Source organism: Cygnus atratus, chromosome 27 (genome assembly GCF_013377495.2).
Source record: "Cygnus atratus isolate AKBS03 ecotype Queensland, Australia chromosome 27, CAtr_DNAZoo_HiC_assembly, whole genome shotgun sequence".
NCBI classification, from domain to species: domain Eukaryota; kingdom Metazoa; phylum Chordata; class Aves; order Anseriformes; family Anatidae; genus Cygnus; species Cygnus atratus.
The window spans coordinates 2277356-2295258 of record NC_066388.1 but is presented as its reverse complement, the minus strand read 5'-3'; the positions used below and the strand labels follow the sequence as shown (position 1 = coordinate 2295258).

The 17903-nt window shown below is 62.6% G+C and overlaps 1 protein-coding gene across 9 annotated transcripts; it reads right to left on the bottom strand.

Moving 5' to 3' along the window:
• Nucleotides 1-53: 53 nt before the first annotated feature.
• Nucleotides 54-17851, bottom strand: RHOBTB2 (Rho related BTB domain containing 2). Of its 9 annotated transcripts, none has more exons than XM_050715739.1 (11): nucleotides 17610-17772; nucleotides 11132-11209; nucleotides 5271-5472; nucleotides 5010-5113; nucleotides 4709-4894; nucleotides 3586-4610; nucleotides 2674-2792; nucleotides 2441-2591; nucleotides 2270-2358; nucleotides 2010-2115; nucleotides 54-1932 (listed from the first exon to the last, which is right to left on the bottom strand). In XM_050715739.1, exons 2-11 carry the CDS (start codon nucleotides 11188-11190, stop codon nucleotides 1694-1696), a joined length of 2280 nt encoding a protein of 759 aa, XP_050571696.1. In that variant the 5' UTR covers nucleotides 11191-11209; nucleotides 17610-17772; the 3' UTR covers nucleotides 54-1693. The 9 variants fall into 9 exon arrangements, with proteins under 9 accessions (XP_050571696.1, XP_050571694.1, XP_050571691.1 ...); XM_050715737.1 differs by lacking the exon at nucleotides 17610-17772 and adding an exon at nucleotides 12065-12327; XM_050715734.1 differs by having other exon boundaries at nucleotides 2441-2792; nucleotides 17610-17851.
• Between the last annotated feature and the right edge of the window lie 52 nt (nucleotides 17852-17903).

The following is a 17903-nucleotide window of genomic DNA, read 5'->3' as shown; positions in this document are numbered from 1 at the left end:
TCAGCGGGCACCAAAGGAGCAGAGATGCCCTTTGTGGGACCAGGACATCCCGGGGCTCTGCCACGTGGCATCCTGCTGGGAACAGTCCCCATGTCCCCAGCAGCGATGCTGGTGCCACTGGAAGTCCTCAGCAGCAAACCTGGCCTCTGCTTTTCCACCCTGCCCACCGGCAGGAGCAGGAGGCTGAAATTTGGGTCCCCGGCGCAGGCAGGGGCGGCGCGCTGCCGTAGCTGCGGTGCAAATCCATGCGGTGCTGGGCGAGGAGGTGCTGGGTGAGGAAGGGGCTCTGCTCGCCCCAAAAACCAACCCAGAGCTGCCCGCCAGCCTCCAAGTTCCCCGCAAGGCTTTATCCGTGTGCAGGTGGTTTCTCGAGGCAAGTGGCTGAAAGCAGGAGCTGCCGGGATGGGGAAGGGGGCGGCAGCAGGGCGCTTTGCTCCGGGGGTCCCAGCACGGCAGCTCCAGGCCGGGCACCTCCCGCAGGACCCCACGTGCAGGATTGGTGCTGGACAAGCGAGCACCCGCTTTAAAAAGGGAACAAAACTCATCCTACCTGCTGCAAAGCGCGATAGCGCAGAGCGTGCGCCCGCTGCATCCGCTCCCGTGCTCCTATGCCCGGGGCTGGGGACGAGCATCCAAAAGGAGCAGCTACAAAAAAGCCAGCGGGGACGAGAGCAGCACCCAGGGGTGTCACTTCGTCCTCCCTGCTGTCCCCTGCTGGGATGGGAGCAGAGGCTTGGGTCCACCCAAGGGTGCCACCGGGCATCCGCTGTGCAATTTTGGGCACCTACAGCGACGCAGGTGGAGCAGGCGAGGTCAGTCCAATGCGAAGCCCCTGCTCCTCCTGGTTTTGGGGTGTTTGGGTGGGTTTTTTTTTTTTTGATGTTGGATCCTGCGATGCTCCTCCGCCAGCTGCTTCCTCCCAAACACACAGGGACCACGCCGGGCTTTTAAAATACCATTTATTACAATGGAGCCTCCCAGGCTCCGAGCCCAAGCCGAAGGGCCCGGGGGTGGTTTCTGGGGGTGGGTTTTGGTGTTGTGTTTTTTTTTTTTTGCGGTATTTTTTGCTTTAAATTTTCTTTAAAAAATAAAATAGAAGTCTGCTCTCTGCGCTGCTGCGGGCCAAGGTCCCGTGGGGAGATGCGGGGAGGAGAGGGCTCCTTTTCCCCATAGCTCCCCGCACGGGGACAGCCCCCCCATGGGAATGGGGCGGGGGACACCTTGTGGGATCAGCCCAGATGCAGCCCAGAGCGGTTTGGGGATGCTGTGGGATCAGCCCTGGTGCAGCCCAGAGGGGTTTGGGGTCGGGGTCCCACCTCGCCCCACTGCAAGTCCAAGGGGCGGCGAGGCGGCGTACCCCAAAACCACCCCGACCCCGCAGCTTCTGCTTAAAAACTGAAGTGGAACAGGGACGGGTTTCTTCTTCTTCCTCATGCGGTTGATGTTCAAAAGAAAGAAAAAAAATAAAAGAAAAACCCAAGACAACCCTTGTGCTCCTGTAAACGTGGGTTTCTCCTGCTGCTCCGGGCCAGTCCTGCGGCGCTGGCGCTGCGGCGTGGGGGCGCCCCGCTCCGTCTCCCCGGGGTGCCAGCTGGGGGCACCCGCCTGGCGCTGGGGCAGGTCATCCCACCCTTCATCCCCCTCCTCTTCCTCCTCCCCATCCGTCTCCTGGAGCCAGGGCAAGGACGGGCTTTCAAACCACAGCCGAGGAGGAGGAGGAGGAGGAGGAAGAGGAGGCTGTGGCTGCCGACGACGAAGGAGAGGAGGAAGGGGAGGAGGAGGCGTTCCAGAAGAGCCACCGCCTCTTGGGCTGCCGTTTGAGATGGAGGTAGTCTTCCTTCTCCCGCTCCTTCCTCGCCCGCTGGTAGTGATCCTCCTCCTTCAGGTACCACACCGGCGGCCAGCGGTGCTTCTCGAAGTACTCCTGGTTCTCTGCGGGGACACGGTGGTCAGCCCTGTGCCATGGGGGGGGACGGGACGGGGACCCCACGGACCCCACCAACGCTCACCTCCCGACATGGCCTTCATGTCGCGGGGGAACTTGCGGCAGACGTTGTTGTAGTTGGTGCAGATGTGGTGCAGGCACCAGTCGGCGAGCTGGTAGGCGCAGTGGAACTGGAGATGGAGCACGCGTCACCAAAGCGCACGGATTTACCCCGTTCCCCCCCACCTTGGCATTAAGGATCAGCCCCTCTCTGCCGAAGCGGTGCCACCCCGGAGCTGCCACCCGCACCTCTTCCACCACGAGCTCCCGTCCGTGTCACCCTACCTGTGCCAGCTCCAGGAACACGAGCACGTCCCCATCGATGTCCACCATCATCTGCGCCGCCTCCATCAGGCCGGTGACGGTGTACTGCTCTGTGGGACACACGGCGGGGGTCAGAGCACAGCCGTAAACCCCTGGGATGTCCCCGAGCTCCTGGGGGTGACAGCAACTCACCGGTGAGAGCCACCAAGTGGGGCAGGCAGAGGCGGTTGGCCAGGATGATGAGCTTCATGTCGTCGAGGTCGGGGCTGGAGCTGAACTGCCCGGTGTAGAGGTACTCCAGCACGGCCCGCATGCAGCTCTTGCTGGTGTAAGGAAGCGCCACCTGCGAGCCGCACACCGGCCGTCACCCCACGGCTGTCCCCGAGCCTCCCCACACCAGGGGAAATCCTCGGGGCCTTCCTCACCTCGTTGGTGGAGCTCTCCACGAAGGGGCCGCCGAACATCGCGGCCATCCAGTCGCAGCTGGAGATGAGCAGGGGCTTGTGGGCACTGATAGCACCGTCATCCAGCACGAAGGTGACATCTGCCAACAAGGAGAAGGAAAAGTCCCCGTCACCCCCGGCTTGGTCAGCCCCACGGCAAAACACCTCTACCCAGAGGGAACGGGAGGAAAAATAACGAAATTAATCTTGAGGGCAAGGTACAGGATGTGCCAGACCAGGCTTGTTTGTTTTCCAGCATCCTCCGCCAGCTCGGAGGAACTCAGGAAGGGCTCCGGCAGCCGGAGCACCGCGCACGGCTCTGGCCGGGGGTTTTCCCATGATGCGTTTAAAAGTAAAGGGCAAAAATCCTGGCGTTGAATGCTTTGCTGAACTTCTGCAGATTGAGCTCTTGGGAATGCCAGGAAGGACAATGGGGACAGCTGTCCCCTCCTCTGCTCTCCCCTGGGCAAGGGCTTCTCCCCAAGGATCATACATCCCCTCACCGTGATGACTTGACCACAGCAAGGTCCCTCTGCATGAACCCAGCCCGGCCAGAGGGAGGCTGGGATGGTTGCACCCCCAGGATGTTGTTTGCACCCCCGGGATGTCACCTGGAAGCCACCAATGCCACCCTGCAGCATCACGGCACAGCCCAGTGCCACCATGCTGGGTGGAAAGCCGTGGCTGGGGAGACCCTACCAGGGGCACAGTGCTCCTCGTGAATTCAGTGACATGCCAAAAATCTGGGCCCAGGAGGAAAGGAAATCCCAGAAACACCAAGCCTGAAGGTGATTGTATCCCAAAACCCCGGGGAAGGCGAGCACCTGGTGCTCCACAGCACGGGCGTGGGGCAGAGCCCCCCGCGAGGGCGACGGGGTGCGGACGGAGTCGTACCCGAAAAAGTCCCCTTGGCCAGGCATTCCTTCACCCGGTTGGTCCTCCGGACGTGGAAGGCTTTGGTGATCTCCTGGTTCATGAACGCCTCGTTGTTGAGGATGTTGGCCACCATCATTCGGAGGTCGAACACCTCGAGGAGCTCGGCGATGTGCGCGATGTGCATCAGGTCCCGCTCCTTCTCGTCCAGCTCCCCGGTGTACAGGTACTTCAGCACGGCCCGGAAAGGACCCGGCTGGATGGAAGCGTCCATCTTCACCACCACCATCAGCTTGGACTTGTAGGTCAGCGGGTCTTCCGCCATCTCCTCCTGGATGCTGATGAAGGCCCGGCTCCACGAGGAGAGGTCCCGGCCCCGCTTCAGCCCGCGCTCCCCGTTCTCGTAGCGCTTCCCCCGCAGGATCCCGTCACTGGTGGAGGCTCTAAGGCACGGTTTGCGCTGGCTGGAGCCGGCCTCCTCGGCGCTCTCGCAGATATCGAAGCTGGCGGCCCGGAGGAGGAAATCCCGCCCGTGGTGCCTCTCCTCTTGGTGCAGCATCCGTTCGGCCGCTGCGGTGACGGCGACCCCGAAGCCGTGCCCCGCGGCGCTCTGCTGGTCCTCCTCGCTCAGGTCCATGAGGAACAGGTCGTAGAACTTGGAGGAGGAGGTGGAGAGGTAGATCTTGTGTGCGTAGATTTTGATCTTCTCTTGCAGCACCAGGATGACGTCCGCGCACAGGGGGTCCTCCAGGAGGTGGGCCGGGCGCTCCTCGTTGTTGGACGGGGGGTCCGGCACCACGATGATGGGCGGAGGGGGCTTGGGGGGCAGGAAGGGGGCTTGGAGCAGGGGCCGCTGGACGTTGCGGAGGTGGGACTTCCAGAACTGCAGGTGGCGGCGGGAGATGAGGGCGGCGCGGATGGCGTTGTCGAAGACGTCCTTGATGCCGAACTGGGCCACCACGCTCGTCTCGTAGTAGGGGATCCCCAGCTCCTTGGCGACCTCCCTCCCCTTCTCCGGGGGAAGGATCTCGTTGGGTTTGATGGGCCTGGAAAAAAGGGGAAGATAACCGAGAGATCTCTCCAGTTGCGTGGTCATGGAGAAAGCCCTGGGGGCCACGGGCACCGCTGGGGCTGGTGGTCCCACCTGGCCAAGGGGCGCCGTGCCCGGTTGACGGCCTCCAGGTCGGCGTAGCGCAGGTCGAGCTGGCAGCCCACCAGGATGACGGGGGCGCGGGGACAGAAGTGCTTGATCTCCGGGTACCACATGGTCTTCACGTGGTGCAGGGAGTTGGGGTTCGCGATGGAGAAGCACAAAACCACCACGTCGGACCTGCGAGGAGGAGGAGGAGGAGGAGGAGGAGGAGGAGGAGGAGGAGGAGAGGGTCACGGCGGAGCCAGCCCTGGCGCCTTTCACCCTCCTCGCCACGGCTCTGCCCATGCCCTACCTGCCATAGGCGAAGCGCCTGTCTTTGTGGTGGTCACCGAAGGTGTCCCAGAGCCGCAAGGACACGCTAACATCATCTACCACATCCCGCGAGCGCTCCAGCACCTGCAGGAAGAGAAACACCCTGAGCCCTGCAGCGATGCCAAAGCGCTCCGCCGAGAGGACAGCATCCACAGGGGGAGAAAATCCCACCAAAAAAAAAAAAACGCAACAAAACCAAACCCATCCCAACGGGGTCCCCACGCCCTGGGGCAGCCCTCACCTCCTGGCACACGCGGTACTGGTCGATGGCCCACACCGTGGGCACGTGGGTGGCGAGGAGCTGGTACTGGGTGAGCGTGGCGTTGCAGGCGCGGGCACAGATGAGCCGGGTCTTGCCCACCGCGTTGTCCCCGACCACGACGCACTTGATAGTTTCTACGTTTGGCCTCTCATAATCCATGTCAGAATCCATTAATTGGGACCTGCGGGGGGGAACGGGCTCAGCTAATACAGCTGGGATAACGAAGGGGACGAGGCACCGACGGGGGGATGCCGATGCTTGCGGCTGCCAGCCCCTCGCAGCCCCGTGGGAGCTCGGCGAGCGAGCGGAGCCGTGGCGAGCGCCAGCAGGCAGCTGCCCTCCCCTCCCTGCACACGCTCCTGCCCTTCCCCTTTAAAATTTAATGTTCCCGTGGCAGCGTGCGTTGCTCTGCCGCGCGTCAGACACATGCCCTGCGTTGCGTTCGGCCCCCCCCCTCTCCCTCCTCTCCGTCTCTCCGGCCCTGGCTCATGCTTGTTCATGTGAGATGAGGCTTTTTTTTTTTTTTTTTTCCTCCTCTCCCTTCTTCCCTTTTCTCCCTCTCCGGCGTTCGCAAGCGAAGCTTCCAGATGGGAGCACGCACACCAACACCGCCAGCCTCTCCTGCTGCCTCTCAGCACCGGGCTCTGCCCCCAGCACCATCCTGCCCCCCTTTTTTTTCCCCCCAGCTTGCTCCCAGGGGAGCTCTTTGGTCCTGAGCAGCAAAGCACAAGAGACTCCTGACGTCTGCAGGAGCTGGGCAGGCTCCCAGCATCACCGCCCTCCCAGGACCAGGTGCAACCTGAAACCTCCCCGGAGGGAGCTTGGAGCTCTGGGTGCTGCGAAGGAGATGCAAAGCACCCCTACCCTGCGGGCACGCACGGCCAGGAGCAGCACCCTTTGCCCGCCCCGAGCCCCAGGGCAGGCCAGAGTCTAAATTAACCAGAATTAACTCATCACAGCGTTCAAGCTTGGGATCGAGGAGACTTCCAGGTGGGAGATGGAAGGATGGGGAGAGAAAGTAAAAAAACAACACCTAATTGCTCTGAACTTTGCAAAGCAGCGGCTCTCTTCCCCCTTGTCACCCCCTCCTGGCACGGGCCTCCCGAGCTGCTATAATAAACCACGAGCGCAAAGGCTCAGCGAGCTAAAATACCCGGTAACGATGGCAACCGCACCCCACGCGCGGGGACCACGGACGCAGCTCCCAGGGGAGCAGCGTGGCAAGGACTTTCCAATGTTAGCACCTCCCTTCCGCGCGCAAGCTCGGGAGCACACCTGGCCCCACGAGCCCGCGGGACGCGGCACGCGAGGGGGTGCAGCACCGCGCAGGATCGGGCCCCGAGCCCCGCGGGCGAGCGGAGGCGATGGCAGGGTGGCACCGAGCCACATCGCTTTGGGTGCCAGCCCTTAGCCACCGGCCGGTCCCAAGGCAAAAACTTCTCCAAATGCTCGTTGCCACGAGCCACATCCTTTCCACCCTCTGGGGAATGGTGTTGATTTTCTTGCGGTCTGCATGGCATGGCAAAAAGGAGGCAGGGCAGCTCGCCTCCTGCCCCAAAAAGCCCCAGGAGATGTGTTCCCATCTCCTGCACCACAAATCCCTGGTCCCCAGCTCCTCCCGGGCATCGGTTTTTGCTCCTCTGTAGGTTCAGGAGGTCCCAGGGGGTTGTTGGTGCCCGGAGAGCTTTGCAGTGATTATTTTTAGGGCTCATAATTCAGCCGAGCTCGTTCAAGCGGTGGGGGGGGGGGAAGGCACGTGGGGATGACAACTGCGGTTGGCCTCGGAGCTCCAACATTTTGGATACCTGCCCCGTGCGGTGGGCTCAGCCCAGGGGATTCAGGACCCTGCTTGGAAAGCCCGGTGCCCCCAAGGGAATTCAGGGCTAAATCCTGCCCAGATCAGTGCCTGCAGCGAGGAGAAGGGAGGGAGGGAGACGGGGCCAGCAGCCGGCACGAGATGCGGGCTCCGAATAAAGCAGAAGCACGCTGGGGAACTTGGGCAGCCCTGCGGGGGTGGCTCACAGCCCCCCAACCACATTGCCCCGGGAGGGTGCGGAGCCTTTTTGCAGGACCAATGTCAGCAGCAAGATGCCACCACCTCGGGGGCCCCCCCCCCGGCCCCTGCTCGGCCTCTCCGGACAGCAAGAAGGGAGGCTGGATGCCGACACATCAGGGCTGCCTCTAGCAAAAGCCCTTCCCTATAGGGCAGGGATGCTCCGGCCGGGCCCCCCACCCCAAAACGCATCGCCCCCCCCGGGAGGAGAACCCAAAATTGCTCTTTGCAGCCCGCGGTTGCCACGGCAACTGCACCATCACCCCGGGAGCCGTCGCTTAGCAACTCCCAGGCTAAAAATCCTCCATCCTGGCCTCACCAGGGGAGGAGAGCCCCCGGCACGGGGGGGGGGAAGTGCCCCGGAACAGCGGCAGTGCACGGAAATACCCCGGGACCCCCCCGGGGATGGGGGGCGAGCAGGGCCCAGGGGGCCGCACAGGCCATGGCCGGGAGTGGGGGCATTGGGGGAGGTTCTGGGGTGTTGCAAAGGGGCTGGGGGCGCTCGGAGCACCCGGGATGGGGCTTGGGGGGCATTGCAAAAGGGGTCGGGGGGGGGGGGGGGGGCCCGGAGCAGCAGGATGGGGGTGGGGGGTATTGCAAAAAGGGCTGGGGAGCAGGGGTATTGCAAGGGGGCCGGAGGGCACCGGGGGAGGTTTTGGGGCGTTGTAAAGGGGCCGGGGGCGCTCGGAGCACCCGGGGTGGGGGCGCGGGGGCATCGCAAAGGGGCCGTGCCCTCGCTGTGCCCCCCTGTCCGGGGCGGGGGGGGGGGGGGGGCTCGGTACTTACACCAACACAGACGAAGCGGCGGCTCCCAGGGGCCGGGGCCGGGCTCGCCCCTCCGGACATGGTCAGGGCGCAAGTTGCGCGCTTGGGCTGTGCGCGCCCCCGCGCTGCGCCGCGCGCTTTAGGGCCCATGGCGGCACGGCGGCCGCCCGGCTCTCCGCATCCGCGGCCCCGCTGCGCCGCGCACGAGCCCTTGCGCGCAACCCCCGCGCTGCGCCGCGCACGAGCCCTTGCGCGCAACCCCCGCGCTGCGCGGAGCGCTGCGCGCTGCGGTCGGGGCCGCGCCGCCGTTCATTCACAAAAACAAGCCGCCCCGCCGAGGCCACGCCCCCTGCCCCCCCCCTCCGAAGCCTCCCATTGGCTGAGAGGGAGCCGGGAAGGGGGGGGGGGGGGAGGAGGGGGGCCTCGGAGTGGGGTCCCGTCCTGCTGCTGAGCCCCCGCCAGGCAAAGAGCACGTGGGACCCCCACCTGTCAGCCATCCTGCACCTGCTGGGGTCCCATCCTGACCCTAAACCCCCCCCCCTTGGGGCCCCATCCTGCCCCTAAGACCCCCTGTGGGGTCCATCCTGCCCCTAAGCCCCCTTCCATGGGGCCCCATCCTGCCCCAAACACCTCCATGGGGCCCCATCCTGCCCTTAACCCCTCCATGGGGCCCCATCCTGCCCCAACACCCCTCATGGGGCTCCAACCTGCCCCAAACCTCTCCATGGGACCCCATCCTGCCCCTAAGACCCCCTCCATGGGGTCCCATCCTGCCCTTAACCCCTCCATGGGGCCCCATCCTGCCCCAACACCCCTCATGGGGCTCCAACCTGCCCCAAACCTCTCCATGGGGCCCCATCCTGCCCCTAAGTCCCCTTCCATGGGGTCCCAACCTGCCCATAAGCCCCCCCCCCCCCCCCCCACGGGGTCCCATCCTGCCCCCATCATCTCTTGCACCCTCCCCCTGCATCTCCCCTCCATCCTCCCCCTGCTCCTTGCGCCCCCCCCCCAGCACCTCTCCCTGCCCCCCGGGCACACGAGCACCCCTTTCTCTGATCCCCTTTCCCCCTCCCCTTGTTGCACTGGGATCGGGGCACCAGGATTTGGGGAACACACGGGGTCTGCAGAGGGGAGCCCCTCAGCGGCACTGGGGCAGAAGCGCGGTGCCTTGGCACCCCCTAGAGCCCCCCTAGAAACCCCCTGCTCCCCAATTCCAGGCCTCGTCCCACGCCACTGCCTTCCTAACCCCCCCAACGCTTCACCGCCCCCTCTGCGCCCCCAGCCCCCGGGGTGCCCCCAGCCCCAAATCTGCGGGGCGGAATAAAACCAAAACTCCAGAGTCATCTTTGCAGCGGGGCTGCCGGGAAGGCTGGCGGTGCCCTGACCCCGTATATCCGCATCATGTGATGCCTCGCCATCCTCTCCGGAGCCTTTCGGCTGCCTTTTTCCCCCCCCCCCACCCGCCCCCCCAGCCCCGTTATTCCCCTTGCGTTGGGCCAAGGCCGGCCGGGCACCGAAATCCCTGCGCCCACCTCGCACCTTCGCCGCCGTCCCCCCCCCCCCCCAAAACCCAACGGCGTCGCCTCACCCAACTCGCAGCACGGCGGGGAGCTCCCTCTCCATAGCAGAAAGGAGACGGGGTGGCTTTTTGGGGGAAGGGGGGGCCCTTCGCAGTCTTTTTTTCGGGGCATGGGCGAGCCGAGCTCTTTCTGTTCCCCCCCCCCCCCCAACCCCACCCCGGCACGCCGCTCTTCGCCTCCCTTCTCCCTCGAGTGGCTCACGGGGAAGGCGCCCGGCGAGCTCGTTTGCCGCGCCGCCCGAGTTGGTTTATTTGCTCTGTCGGAGCAGGTGCTTTAATTGTGGCAGGAAAAAAAAATAATAAATACATTCTTGGCTTTATGGGCAGCCCCGTTCCCGAAGGAACCCCCCCCCCCCCTTTTTTTTTTCCCTTTTTTTCCCTCCCTCCTTCCCTTTTATGCGAAACAAAAGCACGATTGTGGCTGCCGGGCGAAACAGCCGGCTGCTCGCACAGCCTCCCAGGTCCTGGCCTCTCTCCTGGCAGGAGGCTGCGCTGGGAGGCACCGGGGAAGGGGATGGGGACGGGGGCTCGGAGCCCCCCCCCTCTCCGCTGCGGACCCCCAAGGAGGGCAGGGAGCAGGACCCCGGGGCTAGGGGATGTTTCCCGTGGTGGCTCGGGGATGTTTCCTGTGGCTAGGGGATGGTTTTTTGTGGCTAGGGGATGTTTCTCCTGGCTCACACCGCTCCCAGGTGGGGTGGAAGGACCCCAGCTCGCTGCTCTCGGCACCCCATCGCTGCCCCCATCTGCTCTCCCCCCTCGCTGCTGCTGCAATTAAAACTTCTCCCATTTAAGCCCCTCGAACCTGCCCCAGAGGGCTCCCACCTGCCTGGCTTCCTTATCACCCCCTGCTCCCAAACAACTCCAAACCCCCAGGCTGGGGCTCCCCGGAGCTCAGCCCCCCAGGACAAGCACCAATTTCCCCATTCCCACCCCAAAGCATCCTCCTCCCTCTTCTTCCCCCACCCCAGCAGGGAAGGGAGAAGCTCTCGGGGTGCCGGAGACACCAGCAGACGTTGCTCCAGCCTGCAAGCTCTCCCTGACCGTGGGGTTCACCAACGGGGCCCGTTCCAGCACCCAGCCCCCCCCTGGTGCTCCTGGAGCTGGGGGGCAGCACCCTGGCTCGCACCTTCGCTCCCTGATCTTTCAGGGACCCCAAACCCTCTGCCCTTTGCTCCTCGGAGCAGCCAGCAGATGCTCTGCAACCTCTGCAGCCTCCCCGTGCCCTTCCCCAGCTCCCCACCGCCAGCACGAGGGACACCCGGAGCCGGGGGGACATCGAGGGGACCCCCAGCCCCCGTCCTGAGCCGTGCTGTGAGTTATCCACCCTCGGTGCCCTGGGGCACGGGGACGTCACGGTGCCAAGGCAGCAAGGAGCAAAGTCCCCGGAGGAAAGGAGCGGGGAGAGCGCGGCGCCCGGCCCCGCTGGAGGCCGCGGGTACTTACAGGCTGCGAGCCACGGCGGTCATCTTCCCGGCGGGGCTGCTTTTCCCCTGGGTGGCCATCTCTTCCTCTTGGCGGCCTCTGAAAGGAAGGGGACAGGCTGTGAGGATGCCCCAAAGGTGCCTTCACCCCCTAAAGCCACCCACGTCCTCCTGCCCGCTGTCACCCCCTACCCCGAGGACAGAAACCTGGTGGTGACCTGGAAAGGAGGAGGACGCCGCAGGGGGACGTGGTCTCATCCAAAGCAGCCGTGCCCCATGTCCCTCCATCCCAGTGCCCTCCCCGTGCTGCCACCTTCACCACGCACCCCACCATGGGGGATATCCTCCCCGGCCCCCCTACCCGGCTCAGCGGTGCCCATGCCCGCCAGGCTGGAGCAGGATGTGGCCGCTGAGCGATGCCGTGCCGGCACCACAGCGCTGGAGGCTGGGGCTGAGCCTCCCGCGGAGGCCGGGCAGAGTCCAGGGCAGAGGCGGGGTGATCCTGAGCTCTGCTCCTGGCAAAGGCAGCGGGCACGCGAGGAGCCGGGAACATTGCTCCGGGGCTCCCCGTGCTGCTGGCTCCTTCCCAGCAAGAGCCCAGGGTGGGCACCCCAAGCATCCACGTGGACCCCCCCCCCAGCACCACCAGCACCCAGCTGAGCCCCTCGCTGGCCAAAGAAAGGTCTAAAACAAGCAAAAGGACAGTTTTGCTCCTTTCCTCCCCTGTCCCACCAGCACAAAGGGGCTCATCTCCAAGCCAGGAGACTGGAGGGGCTTGGAAAGCTCGGGGTTCCCTGGAAATTCCCTGTGCCCACCCGCGTGGATCCCATCTGCCAGCCCCAAAATGCTGCGGGTGGTAGCTCATCCTGCCCCAAACCAGGGCTTTATCGCTCGGTTTATAAATATTTAAACCCAGGAGGAGCCACACGCTCCAGGAAAACACAAAGTGACCTACACAAAAAATATCCCCCCTTGCATCTGGGGCTCTCCAGGCACGTTTTTTTGCGACCAGAAACCAAAACCAGGGCAAAATCCAAGATCCCGTGCGGGATTTTTCCATCCCGCAGCCGGGAGGACGCCCGTCCTGCCTGTCCTGCTGCCTCCCCCCACAAATTTCTGGGCTCTCGGGGCATTTTCGGGCCCGGCTCCTCACGCAGCGTTCGCAGCTTCACCCGGCATTAAGCGCTGCCGACGCCTCGTGCAAAAGCTGTGAAGAGCTTCTATTTGGGGAAAGTTCCCCTTGTAACGGCGCATCCTGTGGCTTCTGCTTCCCTTTCCTCCCGGTGCTCTTGCAAAAATAGGCTGGCGACACTGCCAGCGATGCTGGGCTCTTCCTCGGAACAGGAAAATGATCCCCCCCAGCAAGCAGCCCCCAGGAATTAATTCTCCAGACCCATCCGGGGCTGCTTCTGCAGTTTGGGGGGAAGGGGGACAGCGTAAAGGGCCAAAATGTGACCCCCCTGGTCGCGTCCCTGGCTCTGGCTGCAGCAGCACGTGGTTGTTACGCTGTGCCGGACATCCCAGCTGCACCCCGGGCACAGAGCGTGACTTGGGGGCTGCATATCATGGGGAGGGGGCTGCGTAACCCCGCATTAAAAACCATCACAAAATCAAAGAAGAAGGAGCCTGTTTCTAAGCAACTGTCTCCAGTAGGGATGGCGACCATAGGAAGAGGAAAAAGCAACGGGTAGGAAGCATTGGGAAAAACTTCTGGGGTCCCAGAGACCCCCGGCAGGACTGCAGAGAGTGGTGGTACCTAACCCTAACCCTAACCCTAATCCTAACCCTAACCCTATTCCTACCCCTAACCCTATTCCTAACCCTAACCCCAACCTTAACCCTAACCCCAACCTTAACCCTAAACCTGACCCCAACCTTAACCCTAACCCTGACCCTAACCCTAACCCACCCCCATGTTGCAAACCATCCGCGCTCCCCGCAGCCCCCCCAGCCCTTTGCATCCTCCCCAAGAACGGGGAAAAAACCCTCGGCCTGGCCAAACCCCATTGCTGCTATGGGATCCAGCCCTGGCAAAAGCTTAGCAAAGGCAGGACGGACGGACAGCCGGACAGACAGACGGACAGACGGCGGTTACCTGCGGGCGGGCGGGCGCTGGTGGCTGTGCCCCGGCTCTCCCGGCTGCTAGCTGGCCCGGCGCAGGTAGGGACCATTTTTATACTCTCGCCCATGTGATCCGAACAAATGCCCTAGGGATGAGTTTTTGCACTGACACAACGCGAGGGGCCGGGACTAAAAACCTGTTGAGCCACAATCCCGCTCCGCCGACAGGAATTTTCCACTCGGGGCCGCCGCTCCGGGCGCACCGGCGCACGGCACACGCCAGGACCTGTGCTCACCCAGCTCCCTGAGAGCAAACCAGAAAGAAAAGTGCAAAATTTCCCATTTCCCCCACTATTTCCAGAGAGAAAAATGTGCAAATTTTCCCATTTTCCCAACATTTTCCATAAGCTTTCAGGCTCGTTCCTATATTTCCACGTCAGAGCTGGAGTACGCAGGTGGAGAGGTGCATGGAGGGATGGTAAGACCAATTATTAGACCTAAATTCTGCAAACCACATGTTGTTTCTCCAAAGAAAACCCATCCAGGGGGAGAAAGGTGGGGAAATCCTCCTAAAATCTCCCTGCAGCTTCAGGAATGGCACTGGTGTGCGAGTGCAAGGGGACATTTGGGAGCATTGGGGGCCCCACTGGGATGCTCTCGGAGCACATCGGCGGTGCTGGTGGCACGGTGCTGGCCAGAGGGAAGGTGGATACCGGGCTGGGATGAGGCCGAGGGACCAGGATGGGAATGGAAAGGAGAGGGCGAGCTTCAGAGAAGCGCCCGTGAGTCAATGGGAACCCAGGGGCCAGGGAAACGGCCACGGGCCACGGAAAGGAGAGGCGGCGGAGGGGTGACTCAGTGCGCCCAGGCGGTGAGTCAATGGGAAAGCAGGGAGCTGCTGGGCAGCAGGAGGGCTTCAAAAGGGGCAGGAGGCACCTGGGGGGCTTGGGAGCCATCCAGAAGCACTCAGGCTGATCCCCCCGTGGGATCGGAGCTCCTTGCACGGTGACTGCTGTGTGCGGGTGCCGATTTAGGGGGGGGCACGCTGCTGCTCCTCACGTGCACGGCGGTTTTTTTTTTTTGCTGTGCAGGTGTTGCCTCACCTCCTGCTCGAGATGCTGCTGTGCCCCGGGCGCCTCTGCTGCTGTCACCCGGGGCTGGCTCACGCCAGCGCTATGTTCTCACAGGAGGCTCGCTCTGCCTCGTGTTAGCAGCGGGGATTTCATGCCCGATCTTGTGGCCAAAGCTCCGTGACATTGCCGGGTCACTGAGCCCAAAGCAATGCTGCTGCCTCCGTGCAACTCAGGTGCTCTGCAAGCCGTGGGATTAACCCGTGCCCCAGCTGGGAGGCTTGTCCCAGGGGGGTTTAAAGCTTTGCAGGCTGCCCCTGCTCAGCCCCAGGTGCTGTGGGGCTGGCGGAGCTTTGGGGTCAGCCCTGCCAAGGGGCTGGGCAGCGGGGCTGGGGCTCTGCCAGGCTCTGGCCGCTCCGGGAGTGGGGACACGGCGGCGTGGGCGCGAGGAGGGGTAGGTAGGGCCAAAAATAGGGGGCTTGCTGCATGCTGGGGGTGCTGGGCTGCTTTCCCTCTTGCCTAGCAGCCTGTGGGGGTGTAGCTGTAAGGGCTCTGTATCCCCCTGTTAGCATGGGGGGAGCAGTAAATTGGGGTCACCCGGAGGTACCCTGCAAAATAAGGGTGCTGAGCGCCTGGGTGGGTTAACGGCAGCACCCGTCTGGTCCAGGGTGCCCACGGTGAGCTGTCCCAGCACCGCTGGGCTGGGGGCTGCCTGCTCTGAAAGCTCTGGGAGCGAGCCCCTGGGGATTGGGGAGCTGGGAATGGCCTGGGGGGGTTCCCATCATGTGCACATGTGCCCCCAAACTGGGTTTAGGGAGGCTTGGGGCCATCCTGGAGCTGTGATGGGGGCTCAGGGCTCCCCAGGAAAACTCCGTTAGCTGATTAAATCTGTCCGAGCCCCCAGGGGCAGAGCAGTTAAACTTAGCTGGGGAAGGGTTAAGCCAGTTTAGTGTCACTCGATCGTCTGTTGATGCACAGGTTAATCTGCTCTAAGTGCGTCCACACTGGGGATTTGGACCCATTTAAGTAGTTTGTGTCCCCTGTATGTTTGCACGCCTTAAAATTTAAGGTCTGGCCTGTGTTCCCCTTTGTTTTGGGCTGCGGAGATGGGTGAAAGAGGAGAAAAAACGCGAAGGGGAGAGCCACGTGTGGCTGAATCTGAAACGGGGATATTTATAGATGCCCTGCCCAGCTGGCCTCAATCCCATGCAGGTCCCTGGGCATGGGGGGGGGGGGCAGCTGGGTCCCCCCCAGCCCTGGCTCACTCGTGGGGCTGGGATCAGCCCGCCCTGAGTCAGAGCAGAGCCTTCACCTCCCTCAGCCCAGCTCCTCATTAAGCTGCTGCCCCAGGGCTTTCCCACGAGCATCACCCAGCCAGGAGCTCAGGGCAGGGTTTGTTTTGTCGTTGGCATCCCTAAAGGGCTGTAATCACAATTAGGGCCTCCCGTGAGGCGTGGGGCATCCACGCGCCTTCCTGCGAGGGTGCAGTGCCCAGGGGAAGGAGGGCAGAAAGGGGAGAACACCCGGCTGCTGGTGACACCTCCATGGCCCTGGTTCCCACGCAAAGTCCCCGGGGAGCGTGGGTGGCAGCTCCAGAGGAGGCTACACCTGAGGGTTTCTCAACGCTTTTGCTGCTGCCGGCATTTAAAAAGTGATGCTCGGTGGCATCCCCCAGCTCCGGGAGCTGGGAAGGGTCCTTAACCCGGGGAGCTGAGCCTGAAATTCAAGAAAGGGTCCTTAAAATGGAGCCTGAAATTCGAGGGACGAGCAGCCCCCGGGTGGGTCGCAGCACCCCAAGGATGTGGGTGCGAGGTGGTTGCAGGGGGCTGGGGCTCTGCTGGGTGCTCGTCAGCACCCCTGGGACCCGCAGAGCTGCTGGAGCTGCTGCACGGCTCCGCGCCTGCCTTGTGACTGCCGAGTGCGGGCGCTCAATGTAGGTCAAATGCAAAACTCGGCTCCCAAAATAGCCGAGCTGCTCCGGGGAGGGCTGCGGCTCGGGTGCAGTCACAAGGTGCCCGCTGTGGCCGGCGGGGCTGTGCCAGGTGGGTGTGCGGTGCTGCAAACGCACCCGGCGTGCACGCACGGGGCCGCGCGGCTCCAAGGTCACCCCCCTGCGAGCCGGGCATGCCACAGCCACCCCGCCACCCTCCCCCCAAAATGCCCCAGGTGGGGCTGCTGGAAAGGGGTTTTTGGTGGGGTGGGTGCCCAGGTGCTGGGGATGGGGTGCAGAGGGGGGTGGCCCTGTCCCCAAGCCTCGTGTCTCGCAAAACCCGTGGTGAGGGTGCTGCTGGCTCATGTTCCGGGGAAAACATCAATTTTGGGGGTTGGTGCAGGGATGGGGACGTGGTTCTGCTCTCTGCTGCAGCCCTGCAAGGGGCCATGGGTTGGCCACGCACTGGGAAAACGAGCGGGCAGCCCCTACAAGGGGAGATAAGAGGCACAACAAGGGGAGATAAGAGGCACGGTGTGGTTAGGGCACGGCAGGAGGTGCAGCAGAACGGGGAGAGGATGTGGTTTTGTTTCCTTTTATTCTGCGTGCCACGGAGGGAAATATCTGGAAAACGGGCTTCCTGCACCACCAGGGCTGAGGGAATTCCCCTGGCCACCGAGGGTCTGCCAAACCCTCTGCTTCCTACCCCACTGATGGACAGCAAACATCAGGTTTTGGTCAGGATCTGACTGCAGAAATGCATTTTTTTTTTTTATGCAAATCTCAGGTGCTCGAGGGGTCTTGGTGGGTGTGCAACGAGCCCCTTATTGCACAGAAAGGCCTTTGCCTGTGCAGCGCAAAGATCTTTGCGTGAGCACTAGGGCAAAGCTCTCGGGGCCTTTCTCCAGTGAGAAACGTGGTTAATTAATGAAAAATAAACGTGGTTAATTAATGAAAAGCACTACAGGTAAAGCGAGACCGTGAAATCCCACAGCTCTGCGTGGGGCTGGGTGAAGCAGGCAGGCTGTGGGTGGCACGGGTTAATGTTAAACCAGCACCTCCAGGAAGCCCACAGCCCGCCCGGGGAACTCCAGAGCTTGCAAACAATTCCTGGTTTTAGCAGAATTCATCCTGACCATGGGCACTTGGGGGGAAATCCTGGTTTGGAGATGTTTTTTGTGCTAAAAACCCAAAGTTAGGTGAGCCCCGTTGGGCTGGGGGCTCAGCACCGTCTGTGCTGGGGGCAGAAAATTGCCTTCTTTCCCCCCAAACCCTTCGTTTTGGGCATCCCACGTGTCACTTGGCTCCTGACACAGGGTCTGTGGCTTTCCAAGTGCTTCCCTGCAGTTTTTGCAGCCCTTCTCCCTGCCCCAAGCCAGTTTCCTTTTATTAAAAGCCTTTTCGTCTTTAATATTAAATAGCAGATGATGATTTCCTACCTGTGTCTTAGCTTTGTCAAGCATGAAAGGCTTTGGGAGACGAATGGATTTGGTCTGCTGGAAATATTTGTATTGTAGTTGTCATCTCCCCCCGAGTAACCGAAGTGGCAGCGGGGCTGCAGCAAGTGCAGGCAGCGCTCGGCCTCCTTGGGCTTCCCAGGAAAAAAGAAAAAACAACAACAACCAAACAAAAAAACCAGCCAAAAGTCACTGGTTGGACCTGGTGCCTGCCTTAAATATTGTGTTTTGTTTTTTTTTTTTTTGCTTTTTTTTTTTTTTAACATCATTTCCTGC